The following is a 15,711-nucleotide window of genomic DNA, read 5'->3' on the forward strand; positions in this document are numbered from 1 at the left end:
CCCTCCCAGGCAGGTTGCAGCTGCAGGAAGCCCTGGGAGTGGGGAGGAGGCAGCATGGGCTGCTCTGCGGCACTCACATGGAGCCGATGAAAGCAACGTCAAACCAGAAAGCCAGGCCATGGACCAGCCCTGAATGCAGCATGTGGAATTTGAATGGGATTTCTATCCTGGAAGGCAAAGGGCAGTGGCTGCTGGGGAAGCCAGACAGGCGCTGCCAAGAGAGAAGAGGGGGTGCCAGGTGCAGAGGCCCGGGGCCCCCGCCCACCACCTGCCCTGGGACGGCAGGATGTCGGTGGCCCTGACCTTCGGCCTGAGACAGGCCTGGGAGGATGGAGTGTGGGTGCCGGTACCTGTGCAAATCTCCTTCTTTGGCTTCTAAGAAGTTCACCGTGTACTTGACAGACTTGGCCATCAGGATTCGGATGTCAAATGTGTCCTGGGAGAGACAACAGGTGTGACCTGGCATCTGGTGCCAGGGCCGACATGGAAGGGGAGAGCCCTGCCCCTCCCCCTAGGTCTAGCCACGGCTTCTAGGCTGTGCAGCTAAAACTAGCTTGCTCTTCTCAGACACGCTGCGAGGAGGGTGAACTGGCACAACGCCACCAAGGGCAATTAGGTGACAGCTCTCAAAATGACAAGTGTTTATCCACATAAAAGATTTGGCACTACAGGAATTTAACCTCCAGATATATGAATACATCAACAAACTTACATGTATAATTACAGATTGTCCGTGGTAGCGACACACTGGAAACCATCTAATTAAACCAATGATGGCTCACCCATCAAAGACCATGCAGACGTGAGAATGAAGAGGCTCTTTATGAACAGATGGGGAAAGATCTCCAAGCTAAATCATTAAGCAAGTTAACCAAAAAAGCAAGTTAAAGAACTAAGTGCTAGGCGGATGTGGAATTGCATGCCTGTAACTCCAGCTACTCAGGAGGCTGAGGCAGGAGGATTGCTTAAGCCCAAGACTGTGAATCAAGCCTGGGAAACACAGGGAGACCCTGTCTCTTAAAAACATAATCAACAACAACACTGTTGCTGCTGTCCACTCCCAGCGATGTTTATATCTGACTAACACACCTGCCATGAACTATGTCAACCAGAAAAAATATAAAAAAACAATAAACCAGTTGTTGGAAGCACTGGTGACCAACCAGAGCAGCCAGGACTTTGGGGATCAAGCTCCTGGAAAGGAGGGAAGTGCCGTTTCTGGAGGGAGCCCTTTCTGGCCTCTGCCTTTCCCCATGGGGAGGGCAGAAAACGGCCACCTCGACCTTTCAGCAGCTTCCCTGGGTGGGGAAAGCAAAATGGGAGCTCAAGGTTACCAAGGCAGCTTGGACTCAAGGGGCCGTGATGTCAAAGCAAAGGGAAATAAGTGCAGGAGGGCGAGGTGGGTGGTGCACACTCAGTGCACTTGTGAAATTGGCCAACTCCTGAGCTTCAAGTGGGGCAGGGCATCAGAGGCTAAGACACCAAGCAGAAAGCTGCTAATAAGAGGCTTAAGGCCAGGTGCAGTGGCTTACGCCTATAATCCGAGCACTTCGGGAGGCCGAGGCGGGCGGATCACCTGAGGTCAGGAGTTCAAGACTAGCCTGGGTAACACAGTAAGGCCCCACGTCTACAAAAAATAAATTGGCTGGGCATGGTGGCTCACTCCTATAGTCCCAGCTACTTGGGAGGCTGAGGCAGGAGGATCACTTGTATCTGGGAGGTCGAGGCTGAAGTAAGCCATGAAGTGATTGAGCCACTGTACTCCAGCCTTCGGAACGGAGTGAGACCCTGTTTCAAAAAACAACAATAAAACCTAACGGGTGGTTCAGCAGCATATTGGTAAGGAGGCTAACCACTGGGCTTGCATTAAGAGTACTGAGGGCTATACCTTGAAGCAGCCGCTTCTCAAACTGTGGTCCCTTCCAAGGCACCCTCATAATAATACAAAATTTTCATAATACCACCAAAATATTTCCTGCTTTTTTCACTCATTCACTCCCCAGTGATATCACAAAAGACTGAACACACTGGGCATAGTGGCTCATGCCTGTGATCCCAGCACTTTGGGAGGCCTAGGTGGGTGGATCACCTGAGGTTAGGAATTCAAGACCAGCCTGGCCAACATGGTCCAAACCCCATCTCTACTAAAATTACAAAAATTAGGCGGGTGTGGTGGTGCATGCCTGTAGTCCCAGCTACTCAGCAGGCTTAAGGGAGAGAATTGCTTGAACCCTGGAGGCGGAGGTTGCAGTGAGCCAAGATTGCGCCACTGCACACACCAGCCTGGGTGAAAGAGCTAGACTCTGTCTCAAAAAAAAAAAAAATATGGGGGACAGGGCTGGGTGTGGTGGCTCACATCTATAATCCCAGCATTTTGGGAGGCCAAGGCAGGTGGATCACCTAAGGTCAGGAGTTTCAGATCAGCCTGGCCAACATAGCAAAACCCCATCTCTACTAAAATTACAAAAAATTAGCTGGGAGTGGTGGCAAGAGACTGTAATCCCAGCTACTCAGGAGGCTGAGAATTGCTTGAGCCCGGGAAGTGGGGGTTGCAGTGAGCTGAGATCATGCCACAGCACTCCAGCCTGGGCAACAGAGCAAGATTCCGTCTCAAAAAAAAAAAAAAAAGAAAATGGATGGAAAAGACAGAAAAGAGTATAAGAATCATCTGAGATATGGTGAAAAGGTCCACTGCACATATAATCGGAATCCCAGAAGGAGAAAGAGAATGGGGCAGAGGTAGTGTTTAAAGAGAGATTATCCAAGATTGTCCAAGAGTTTCCCAAAACAAATGAAAAACATCAAGAGCAGGGAGAAAACAGAATAAACGGAACCTTTTTTTTTTTTTATTTTGAGACAGAGTCTCACTCTGTTACCCAGGCTGGAGTGCAGTGGCGCGATCTCGGCTCACTGCAAGCTCCGCCTCCCAGGTTCACGCCATTCTCCTGCCTCAGCCTCCCAAATAGCTGGGACTACAGGCGTCCCCAGCACGCCTGACTAATTTGTTTTGTTATTTTTAGTAGAGACGGGGTTTCACCCTGTTAGCCAGAATGGTCTCGATCTCCTGACCTCATGATCCACCTGCCTCGGCCTCCCAAAATGTTGGGAATACAGGCATGAGTCACCGCGTCCGGCCCAGAACTTATTTTTTTAAAGGAAGGCAAAAAAGTAAAGAAACAGGTCAGATTAATAGAAAAATAAAAGATCATAGATTTATACCCACACAAGTTTATTAAATGTAAATGGTCTAAATATTCTAAAAGACAAAAATGTTCAATCTTGTTTAAAAAAAAAAACTCAAGACCCAATTGTATGCTACTTACAAAAAATAAATCTTTTTTTTTTTTTTGAGACGGAGTCTCGCTCTGTCGCCCAGGCTGGAGTGCAGTGGCGTGATCTCGGCTCACTTCAACCTCTGCCTCCCAGGTTCATGCCATTCTCCTGCCTCAGCCTCCCGAGTAGCTGGGACTATAGGACCCCACCACCACGTCCGGCTAATTTTTTGTATTTTTAGTAGAGACGGGGTTTCACCGTGTTGGTCTCAATCTCCTAACCTTGTGATCTGCCCAGCTCGGCCTCCCAAAGTGCTGGGATTACAGGCGTGAGCCACCATGCCCAACTTTTTTTTCCTTTTGATTTCTGAATCATGGATGTATCAAAAATCTCAAGTAAAATCAATCAATAAATCACATCAGCTCACCAAGGATAAATTCATCTAGTAACGATTCTTTTTTATTTCTACTATTTTAATTTTAAGAATAGTGATGGAGGCCGGGCGCGGTGGCTCAAGCCTGTAATCCCAGCGCTTTGGGAGGCCGAGACGGGCGGATCATGAGGTCAGGAGATCAAGACCATCCTGGCTAACCCGGTGAAACCCCGTCTCTAGTAAAAAATACAAAAAAATAGCCGGGCGAGGTGGCGAGCGTCTGTAGTCCCAGCTACTCGGGAGGCTGAGGCAGGAAAATGGCGTAAACCCGGGAGGCGGAGCTTGCAGTGAGCTGAGATCCGGCCACTGCACTCCAGCCTGGGCGACAGAGCGAGACTCCGTCTCAAAAAAAAAAAAAAAAAAAAAAAAAAAAAGAATAGTGATGGTGTCTCTGTGTTGCCCAGGCTGATCTTGAACTCCTGAGCCTAAATGCCCCTCCTGCCTTAGCCTCATCTAATAATGGTCCGCATGTATTGCATGTTTGCTGTATGCTAAGTGTCTACATGTATTGACATTTTTGGCCCAAATCTTTGTGAGAGAGCTCTGTGCAGGGCAGAGGAGAGGGCTCAGAGAGGGGTGGTAGCTTCCTGAGGGCTGCAGAGCTGCAGAGCAATGGCAAGTGATCACTGCAGCAGTGCCCTGGAGGCCCTACTCACCACCACAGGCTGCCGGAAATACTCATCCACCGCGGCGCCTCGGAGGGCCGACAGGTCCACTCCATGGAACGATGGCTGGTACCTGTGGACAGGCCCCAGCCCCACAGCAAAGTCAAGGCTGCAGAAGAGGCAGGTGGGGTAGCCCTGCCTTCTCTCCCAGTCAGCCCTCATCTAGCCCAAGCCTTTCAGAAAAAGAGGAGTGGGGGCCCCCGGGGGAGCTGGGCTGTCCCTGAGAAGGCAGGCTGTGGGGCCCAGGCGGGACACCAGGGCACACTCACCAGAAGTTGGCCTTGGTGAACTGCTCCATGTAGAGCTGCTCATCCGTGAAGGGTGCAAGGTGGACGTCACCAATGGTAGGAAACATGTTTCCTGGGAGTGGGGCAGGGAGGGGTGCCGGTGTCAGGTGACGCATCCCACAGTGCCTGGCAGAGCTATCAAAGGACATCAAGACCCCCAACCCTGGGTGCTCCCAGCCTGTCATCCATTCGTTCCTGCATTCCTGTGACAGCAGCACCGAGCGCCTATTCTGATGAGTGTTTCATCACCATCCCGGGCACTTGACCTGCACTAGCTTATGGATTCCACCTGAGACTGGGAGGCCGGTGGCTCATCTTTATGTCCCATTACTAGGCCTGGGAGCTGTGAGGGACCTGCTAGAGCCTCACAGGGAAGCGGGCAGTGCCCAGGATGTGTCCAGGCGCTGCCTCTCAGGCCCTGCCGCCTGTGCACGTATGCAGCCAGGAAAGCAAAGCAAAGTTGCTCTGGACAGAGGGAGGGTGGGCCCCGGGCTACCCCAGCACCACTGGGGACCTCAGTTGAGGCCAAGAGCCGGTGGGGGAAGCTGAATCCACACCATAGGGGCTGCCTAGGTTCTGGCACAGGCACCCAACCGGCAGGGTGGGCCACTTGGCCTGCCTGGTCTGGGCACACAGACTGAGAGGGAAGGGCAGGGCCTCCCTCTGTGACTCAAGGGCAGACGCATGAGTCAGGGCCAGCAGCAGGGAGGCCCAGGGCCCCACAGCCCCGCCTGCCCAAAGGAGCACCTGGCCTCCAGATGTGGGCCCCCCAGCCTGGCAAGCCGGGGGAGGAGGTCCTGAGGTATCAGTGGGACTCTGCTTCCTCCTTACGCCACCAGGCTGTACCTGAGGCAAGAGCTGCGGGGCTGCAGCTGCTGAAACGGGGAGGGAGATGCACATGCTGTGGCTTCTGCCCTGGGGTACCTGGGGGCACCATGGGAAGTGAGCCAGCCTGGAAGGAACCTCTGGCTCCTGCTGACCAGGAGCATGTGACTGGGAGAGGGGAGGACTGCCTTTAACCCCTGGAGCACCCCCCCCAACAGGCTCGGCCTCCCCCGTCCCCACAAGCTGGCTGCTGGGCCGTGGGGGGTGCATGCAGCTGCCCACAGAGCCTGACTCCCGTCTGGCCTCACATCCCGTTAGAAGGGGCCCCCTCTGCTGGGGCTGTCTCCACCCCCACTATCAGGGCAGAAGGGGAGGAGAGTGGGGCCCACAGCCCCTGGAGCAGCCTTGCCTCCCATACTCAACCCGAGACATGGGACATAGCTGTGGGACGCCACTTCCCATCTCCAGGAGCACAGCCAGTCAGGACCCTAGGGCCTGGATCCAGGGAGGGCCAGATGGAAGCTTTCCCCCGCCCCTGCCTGCACAGGCCCTACCAGCCTGCTGCTGCCCACGCTCCATCCCACGGCTGCTACCCTGGCTGGGGACCTGTCCCCTGCCACACACACACAGCTGCTTGCCTGTACAGAAATGCTCAGACACGCATGTACCTAGCATGAGAAGAGCCACAGACACATGCCTCAGGCGTCAGGGCTGCAGAGACCCCAAGACAGATGGGCAGATAGAAACAGTCACGTAGGCCAGGCACAGTGGCTCACGCCTGTAATCCCAGCAGTTTGGGAGGCTGAGGCGGGTGGATCACCTGAGGTCAGGAGTTTGTGACCAGCCTGACCAACATGGTGAAACCCCGTCTCTCCTAAAAATACAAAACTTAGCCGGGCATGGTGGTACATGCCTGTAATCCCAGCTACTCAGGAGGCTGAAGCATGAAAATCGCTTAAACTGGGGAGGTGGAGGTTGCAGTGAGCCGAGATCGCACCACTGCACTCCAGCCTGGGCAACAAAAGTGAAACTCTGTCTCAAAAAAAAGAAACAGTCACCCAGTGACCAGAGGCCATACCCAGAGGCACGGATGGGAAGTGACAGATAGGCTTGCCAGACAGCTACCTCACCTCCTCACACATGTACACCCGCAGCCACACCCCTGCATTTGTACACATGTTCGACCCCCCAACGCCTGGACTGTGAGGAGAACAGGGCTTGGTGGGGAACTGCTGATCACAGAACCTGTCCCAGTCCCCACTCGCAGCCACAGGCTGTCCCGCAGGAGCAGGACATGGGATGGCAGAGGTGCCAGGAGCTCCTCCGTACCCTGTGCGGGCGGGTGGGCAGCTGGGTGTCTGGCTGTGTTTGGGGCCCGGGACTCCAGAAGCCACAGCTGGCTGGAGTGGGGCTGGGGTGGGAGTGTGGGGAAAGCCCAGGCTTCCCTGCACCCTGGGCCACCGACAGCAAGCAGGGAGCTGAAGCACTGACAGCCTGGCTCTGCGGCAGCTAGGGGCTCCACCGAGGGGCCCGGCCTGTGTACCCCCAATGCTCACCGCTGGGCTTCAGGTACTTCTTGGCGTGGAGGTAGCTCTCCAGCATGCGCTCGTTGAAGAGCATGTAGCCCATGGGCTCCGAGATGATGATGTCCACCTGCTCGGGGAGCGACACCTCCTCCACCTTGCCCGGGATGACCACGATGCGGTCTGTCAGGTTGTTACTCTTCACCAAGACCTGCAGGCAGGCAGGGCCGTGTGGGCTTCCCTGCGTCTTCCTGTCGTGGGGCCCTCCCTAGACCACCTCTCAAAGGACAGCCTCCACCTGCACATGGCCATCGGGTCCCCCTCTGCCTCCTTCGCTGGTGCCCCAACCATGGCTGTGATTGGCCATAGCCTGTTAAGAGCTCACTGTGGGCCAGGCACGGTGCCTCATGCCTGCAATCCCAGCAGTTTGGGAGGCCGAGGCAGGCAGATTCCTTGAGCTCATAAGTTGGGAGACTAGTCTGGCCGACATGGCAAAACCCTGTCTCTACTAAAAATACCAAAAAAACACACAAAAAACTGAGACAGATTCTCACTCTGTTGTCCAGGCTGGAGGTAGTGGCGCCATCTCGGCTCACTGCAACCTCTGTCTCCCAGATTCTAGCGATTCTACCACCTCAGCCTCCCGAGTGTCTGGGACTACAGGCACCCACCGCCATGCCCGGCTAATTCTTTGTATTTTTAGTAGAGATGGGGTTTCGCCATGTTGGTCAGGCTGGTCTCAAACTCCTGACCTCAGGTGATCCGCCCGCCTAAGCCTCCCAAAGTGGTAGGATTAGAGGACAGCAGCGTCGGCCATGTGAAGACCTGGAAGGAGTCTGAATGTCACTACAGACACAATGCAGCTAAAGCAACAGCAGCACGGCTGGGCATGGGGGTGCTCTGCAGCTGCAAGACAGAGCAAGGATGGCCCCTCCATGACCCAGGCGACCCCAGATCCATGGGAGAGGCAGAGCAGGGAGAGGAAGGTGCAGCCTCTGCTGCTGTGAGAGGACGCTCACGTCTACAGCCACAGAACAGCTTTGCTCAGACTTTATGGCCGAAGCTCCTCTCTCGTGATGGGGCTGGGGGGTGGGAGCAGGGGTCGGTGAGGACAGCATGCTGTTTGCTCTTTTTTAGCTTTTACATTTTGAACTTTGTGAATGAAGGCTTCAGTGCAAAAAAAAAAAAAGAAAGAAAAAAGAAAACAGGGAAATGACCTGTGCCCCTGACTGCCGGTCATGAGGGGAAATCATCCCAGGCCCTGAAGCCCCTCTCTGCAATGACCGTTTTGGGGACAACAAAGAGATCAAAGCACAGAAGTAACGTCCCCAGCCCCGCGGGGGTTCCCAGGCTTCTCTAGGCTGGGGCCAGCATGGCACTCATGGGTAAGGATGAGGCTGGGTGGGCACCAGCGGGCCACTGACCTCGGCGTGCTGGGCCATGGTGCTGGCCTCCACCGCGTAGATTTTCCGTGCTCCAGCTTGGGCGGCAAAAAACGACAGGATCCCAGAGCCACAGCCAACGTCAAGAACGATCTAAGGGAGGAGTGGGAGGTGAGAGCGAGACACAGGAGGTGATGGTGATCGGGAGGTGACAGTGATCATAAGGGATGTGCAAGTTATGAGGCGTCAACACCTGGGTCTGTCTTCACTCTCAGTGTTTGCCCTTTATGGACTCTTGGTCAAAATGAAGCGAGAACTCAAGATGAGCCATGGGCCAGTCCTCTGGGAGAAGCCCTGGGGAAGCTCCCGTTCGGCCCCAACCCTGGGGCCTGCAGGCCTCCGGATCGTCTGGGGCGAGAGGCATGGGCCTCCCCTAGAAGCGCACTGCCAGTTGAAGAGCATTTTTCCAGGACCTCTGCAGTTTCAGCACGGAGGAACGGGCCCGAGGCGTCGGCGGCAACGTCTCCCAGTTCCGTGCTGACTCGTGGTGCCTGGAGAAGCAGCCTGTCTTGGCTGGGGTAGGTGAGCCGCCCAAGCCCCGGGGCCAGCTGGGTTCCCCGCAGGGCTACTGGCTCCTGTGATGGTCACTCATGGCAGAGTCCAGGCCAGGGTCTGGGAGAACACACCACCTGTTCTGGATTTGTGGGATTGCTTCCACACGAGCAGACCAAGGGCAGACATTCCTGGTGGTGACAGGCATGAGCTTTTGAAGGACAAATGTTCTGGGCACGGTGAGTGCCTGCAAGGGAAGCTGGCGTCAGGTGGGAAGGCCTCAGGGTACCGCTCAGAGCTCCAGATGAATCAGAAAATGAATCTCCATCCTCAGGGAGCGGGAAGGGACTTCACCAATAGAGGATGCCCTTCCCAGACCTCAGCGGCCAGGAGGAGGCTCGGGATGACCCAGCCGGGGCCGACACTCCTCCTGTGTCAGGACAACCCCTCCCTGGGGCCCAGGGCCTGCCATCCTCTGGGATGGTAAGCGATGCTAGGGGGGCATGACCCAGATGCTGGATGAGGAAGATCCACGTGGAGAGATCCCCAAAATACTCGGAGGAAAAAAACAGGCTCCCATTAGATTCAAAAGAGAAAACAGGCCGGATGCGGCGGCTCACGCCCGTAATCTCAGCACTTTGGGAGGCTGAGGTGGATGAACTGCTTGAGGCCGGAAGTTTGAGACCAGCCTGGGCAACATGGCAGAACCCCATCTCAACTAAAAATACAAAAATCAGCCAGGCATGGTGGCATATGACTGTAATCCCAGCTACTTGGGTGGCTGAGGCACAAGAACTGCTTAAACCCAGGAGGCGGAGGCTACAGTGAGCTGAGATTGTGCCACTGCACTACAGCCTGGGGGACAGAGTGATAATCTGTCTCAAAAAAACCCCAAAAAACAGAAAGAGAAAACGAAAACTGAGTAAGCCGGGTGTGGTGGCTCATGCCTGTAATCCAAGCATTTTGGGAGACTGAAGTGGGCGGATCACGAGGTCAAGGGATTGAGACCATCCTGGCCACCATGGTGAAACCCCGTCTCTACCAAAAACACAAAAATTAGCTGGGCATGGTGGTAGGCGCCTGTAGTCCCAGCTACTCAGGTGGCTGAGGCAGGAGAATTGCTTGAACCTGGGAGGCAGAGATTGCAGTGAGCCAAAATTATACCACTGCACTTCAGCCTGGGCAACACAGCAAGACTCCATCTCAAAAAAAAAAAAAAAAAAAATTAAAAACTCTGGCAAATGGGATGAGAAGGGACTACATTTCTACCTTTTTTTTTTTTTTTTTTTTTGAGACAGAGTCTTGCTCTCTTGCCCAGGCTGGAGTGCAGTGGCACAATCTCAGTTCATTGCAACCTCTGCCTCCCAGGTTCAAGCGATTCTCCTTCCTCAGCCTCCTGAGTAGCTGGGATTACAGGCGCCTGTCACCACGCCCAGCTAATTTTTGTATTCTATTTTAGTAGAGATGGGCTTTTGCCATGTTGCCCAGGGTGGTCTCAAACTGCTAACCTCAAGTGATCCATCTGCCTCAGCCTCCCAAAGTGCTGGGATTACAGGCGTGAGCCACTGTGCCTGGCTGATTTCTACTTTTGAATACAGACGCTCTGCTCTGCTCTCTCTCTTTAATCATGAGTGCACGTTATTTGGTGATACTAAAAAGCTTATTTATTAATTTTGTTCTTGAGGAAGGGTCTCACGCTGGGGCTTAGCCTGGAGAGCAGTGCCCCAATCACAGCTCACTGCAGTTTCAACCTCCCGGGCTCAAATGATCCTCCTGCCTTGGCCTCCCAAAGTGCTAGGATCACAGAGAGGTGTGAGCTACTCTGCCCAGCTCAATAAAATAATTGTAAAATATACGCTGATGTCTGCATAGGAAAAAATCTGGAAGAAGAGACCTCATACTGAGGGGCAGCAGCTGTCTCGGAGAGAACTGATAGAGGCCTCTCAAGTCTATAACGTACATGCTGTGTTGAGTTTATATATTAAATGCATTTGTTTTTCTTTTTTTTGTGTTTTTTTTAAGAGACAAGAGTCTCGCTGTGGCCCAGGCTGGAGTGCAGTGGTGCAATCATAGCTTACTGAAGCCTCAAACTCCTGGTCTGAAGCGATCCTCCTGCCTCAGCCTCCACAGTAGCTGGGATAAATGCATTTCTAATCTGAGATTTTTGAAGATAAAATCAATGAGCAAAGAAAAAAAAAAAAAAAAAAAAAGGCAGAAGCAGAGAGGTGGGCACATGCACGGGCCGCTCACCTTGTCCTTGAAGTCCGTGTGGTTTTGCAGGATGGCGCGCTGGTAGGTGCCTGTCCGCACGTAGTCCTGCATCATGTTCTGCTGCTGGGACAGGTAGCCATAAAACTGGAACAGAGACACACCAATGGCACGGGGCACATGGTGGCACGAGGCAGTCAAGGCCCTGGCCAGCCCTGTGATAGAGCAAGGGGCCATCTTAGGCACAAACCTCCCTCAGGAGGCCGTGCACCCTCTGCCTGGGCCCCACTAGCAGCTCCAGGAGAGGGAGCAGGAAGCCGGAGGGCAGCCCCCAGGAGGACACCGCCACTATCACTGCAGCCGACGGCAACAGCTGGATGCTGCCTGGACCTGGAAGCCACCCAGGGGAACTCAATATTTGCCACAGGCAGGCTTCTGGCATCGGGGGCCACCTGCCCCATCTTGAGGGCCCCAAAGGAGAAGAGAAGCGGATCGAACAGAGCCCTAGAACTCAGAGCGCCAGGCAGGTGAGGTGTGGTGTCTCTCTGTAAGACAACGGGCGATCGGGAGGCAGCGTGGCACCTGGGCAGGGGCACAGGCTTTGGCATCAGGCAGACCTGGCTTCCCATCTCGGCTCTGTTGCATAATAGCTGTGTGACTTGGAGCAAGTCACTTAACCTCTCTGAGCCTCAGTTTTCTCATCTGTAAAATGGGGACAATAATAGCACTTACCTCCTAGCGTTGTTGGGAGGGTCCAAGTGCTTCTGTGCACGTGACAGCGCTTAGACCAGGGCCTGGCATGCAGGGAGCGCTCAGGGCATTGCAACTGCTCTACCGTTATTCACAACGCCTGTGGCCCTGAGCTCCACCTGTGCTCAGATCCTTCCAGCAACCCTCTCAGGCAGGCACCTGCATCTCCGCTTCACAGATGAGGAAACTGAGGCCCAGCCAGCGGAGGAAACCTGCCCAAGGCTACATGGCCAGTAAGGGACAGAGCCAGGATGGGAACTTGGGTGGGCCTTCCCTGTGCTGCGTGGCCTCCTGCGGGCGGGTGGCAGGGGGGCTGCCGGGGGGAGGCGGCCTGGCTGAGGGCAAGTGTAACCCACCTGGAAGTATTGCACAGCAGAAGACTCCTCCGTCCGCTCGCTGAACACGGACCGCTCCAGGGTGTGGCCCCGGCAGGTTTTCAGGATGTTGTAGAAGGAACAGAAATCTGGAACAGGGAAGCCAAGTCACTGGGGGGCGGTCAGCAACCTGGCATATGGCCATCTGGGAGGGAAGGTTCTGGATGGCCACATGTCCTGACGTTTCTCCCTTGAACATATGGGGCTGGTGATTTCTCTTCCCCGAAAAACAATTTTCCAAGTTTAAAGAAAAGATGAAGGGCAGCCATGCCTGCACCCTGGTGACTGACATGAGAAGAAGACAGGTATCCTGCACGTGGGGCTGGTGTCTGGTGGGAGTGGGCCTGGGGATTCCTCACCAAAGGGCAGCTGGGTGAAGCTCTCTCAAGCACACGCCCACTGGCCTGGGAGTCGAAGCTCTGGCACATAAGCCCAAGTCCACCCAGAAGCTCAGGGCAGCATCTGTGTGGGGGCAGCAGACACTGCAATGTCCAGTAAAAGGGGACTAGACAAACCCCAGGGGCACAGAGAAGCACAGCAGAGGCCAGGCGCAGTGGCTCACGCCTGTAATCCCAGCACTTTGGGAGGCTGAGGTGGGCAGGTAAGTTGTCAGGGTTTTGAGACCAGCCTGGGCAACATAACAAGACCCTGCCACATTAAAAAAACAAAAACAAAAACAAGAAATAGAAAAGGAAAGCAAGGCAGAGAATCACCAATCACTACCCTTCCCCGAGATGCAATGGTATGTGGCCCTTTAAAACAGGCTCTATCTATTTGGCTGGGCACAGTGGTTCTCAACTGTAATCCCAGAACATCGGGAGGCTGAGGCGGGTGGACTACTTGAGCCAAGGAGTTTAAGAGGCCAACCTGGGCAATATAGCAAGACCCTGTCTCTACAAGAAATAATGAGCCAGGCATGGTGGCTCATGCCTGTAATCCTAGCACTTTGGGAGGCTGAGGCGAGTGGATCACTTGAGGTCAGGAGTTCGAGACCAGCCTGGCCAACATGGTGAAACCCTGTCTCTACTAAAAATACAGAAGTTAGCCAGGGGTGGTGGCGGGTGCCTGTAAACCCAGCTACTCAGTAGGCTGAGGTGGGAGAATCGCTTGAACATGGGAGGTGGAGGTTGCAGTGAGCCAAGATTACGCCACTGCACTCCAGCCTCAGCAATGGAGTGGGACTCTGTCTCAAAACTAAACTAAACTAAACTAAACTAAAACAAAAGCTACATTTATTAACATAGAATGATAGCCACTAAATTATATCAAATAAAAAACAAAACAATATTTAAAAGACAATCTCTTTAAAAATTAAAAGACACGGCCGGGCATGGTTGCTCACACATGTAATCCTAGCACTTTGGGAGGCCGAGGCAGGCGGATTACCTGAGGTCAGGAGTTCAAGACCAGCCTGGTCAACATGGTGAAACGCCCCCGTCTCTAGTAAAAATATAAAAAACTAGCCAGGTACAGTGGCATGTGCCTGTAATCCCAGCTACTCAGGGGGCTGAGGCAGGAGAATCGCTTGAACCTGGAAGACGGTGGTTACAGTGAGCCAAGATCACGCCACTGCACTCCAGCCTGGGCGACAGGGCGAGACTCCATCTCAAAAAAAAGTAAAAGACACAGTTTGGGACGAGCAAGTTCTGGAGATGGGTATTAGTGACAGTTGCCCAACAATGTGAATGTGCTGCTTGCTACTAAACTACACACTTTAAAAGGGTTAAAATGACCAAATTTTGTTATGTAGATTTTAGCACAACTTTTAAAAACTGACAGAACTGAAATAAAAAATATTAAAATACAAAGTCTTAAGAATGGAAATGGCTGGGTGTGGTGGCTCACACCTCTAATCCCAGCACTTTGGGAGGCTGAGGCGGGTGGACCACTTGAGGTCAGGAGTTTGAGACCAGCCTGGGCAACATGGAAAGACTCCATGTCAGCTGGGCGCGGAGGCTCACGCCTGTAATCCCAGCACTTTGGGAGGCCGAGGCGGGCGGATCACGAGGCCAGGAGATCAAGATCATCCTGGCTAACACGGTGAAGCCCTGTCTCTATTAAAAATACAACAAATTAGCCGGGCGTGGTGGCGGGCACCTGTAGTCCCAGCTACTCTGGAGGCTGAAGCAGGAGAATGGCATGAACCTGGGAGGCGTAGCTTGCAGTGAGCCGAGATCGTGCCACTGCACTCCAGCCTGGGTGACAGAGCAAGACTCCATCTCAAAAAAAAAAAAGAAAGAAAAACTCTATGTCTGCTATAGTAAAAATACAAAAATTAGCCAGGCGTGGTGGCACACACATGTAGTTCCAGCTACTCGGGAGGCTGAGGCATGAGAATTGCTTGAACCCGGGCACTTCAGCTTGGGCACAGAGTGACACTCTTTCTCCAAAAAAAAAAAAAAAAAAAGGCCGGGTGCAGTGGCTCACATTTGTAATCCCAGCACTTTGGGAGGCTGAGGCGGGCGGCTCACTTGAAGCCAGGAGTTTGAGACCAGCCTGGGCAACACAGTGAAAACCCATCTCTACAAAAAATTAGCCAGGCGTGGCAGCTTCACACAGGTGGCCCTGAGGGCTCAGACTGCCCGAGGTACATCTGGGTCATTGCACAGCCTCCTTGAGACAAGGCGGAGGCTGGCAGTGGCTACGGGTAGGCAGCCTCCCCACCTCCAGCTGTCCCTGCACCAGCCCGTGTCAATCACTGGGCTCACTTCACCTCTCTGGTAAATCAAGCCTGAGGCGGGACCTTCAGACCGTCTCCAGCCCTGGGCATCCTCGACACCTCCACTGCTACTCCAGCTGCATCTACCTGGGGTTCTCCCACCCCTAGTCAGGAATCTTGTGTCTCCCTGTGTCCCCAAGGTGGGTCCGGTTAGGCCCCTCTGGTGGCTTCTCTGTGCCATGAGCAAACTCTTCCTGCCCCTACGACCTCGTCTCACTCCATCCCCTAAACTCCAGTCACAGCTGGCCCAGGGCTGGCCACTGCCAGAAAGACTGGGCCCAGGTGGTCAGGATGGGCTTCTTGGAGGTGGGGACATAAAAGCCAAGCCCCAAAAGACACGAAGGAGCTGGTGAGGGAGGGTCTGGGATCCAGCGTTTCCCCAGGCAGTGGACGGTCCTCTGGACACATCTGCGTGTGGGAATGCGGTTTGGAGGGCAGCGGAGCATTGTCAAGGATGCATGGGCCGCTCCTTAGCCAGGCTCCATGCCCCTGCCCACCAGGGCTCTGGGCGCTCTGGGCTGGTGTCACTGGAGTGGAAGCAGGGGCACATACCGTTGGGTGTGGCGAACTGGATGAGGACGCTGTTGCAGCCCAGGGTGATGATGAAGGACTGCTTGCCCACGCGGCTACACTCTGTCTCTCGGGACACCGAGCACTTAAAGACACACACATCTTCATCTATGAGAGAAGATAGGCTGGCGTGAGCAGTACAGCCCTGTC

At 54.1% G+C, this 15,711-nt stretch overlaps 1 protein-coding gene across 2 annotated transcripts in view; it reads right to left on the reverse strand.

The window, feature by feature from the left end:
• Window positions 1-15,711, reverse strand: part of CARM1 (coactivator associated arginine methyltransferase 1) — a 49,937-nt gene that overhangs the window by 3,012 nt on the left and 31,214 nt on the right. For both annotated transcript variants that reach the window (XM_037992396.2, XM_007995261.3), the window contains exons 2-10: window positions 15,544-15,669; window positions 12,255-12,361; window positions 11,191-11,295; window positions 8,431-8,541; window positions 7,040-7,217; window positions 4,641-4,731; window positions 4,363-4,444; window positions 351-436; window positions 78-167 (exon numbers count right to left, since the gene is read on the reverse strand). In XM_037992396.2, the coding sequence (XP_037848324.1) occupies window positions 78-167; window positions 351-436; window positions 4,363-4,444; window positions 4,641-4,731; window positions 7,040-7,217; window positions 8,431-8,541; window positions 11,191-11,295; window positions 12,255-12,361; window positions 15,544-15,669 (976 nt within the window). The remainder of the gene's footprint in view (window positions 1-77; window positions 168-350; window positions 437-4,362; window positions 4,445-4,640; window positions 4,732-7,039; window positions 7,218-8,430; window positions 8,542-11,190; window positions 11,296-12,254; window positions 12,362-15,543; window positions 15,670-15,711) is intronic.

The sequence above is a fragment of the Chlorocebus sabaeus genome, chromosome 6 (assembly GCF_047675955.1).
Source record: "Chlorocebus sabaeus isolate Y175 chromosome 6, mChlSab1.0.hap1, whole genome shotgun sequence".
NCBI lineage: Eukaryota > Metazoa > Chordata > Mammalia > Primates > Cercopithecidae > Chlorocebus > Chlorocebus sabaeus.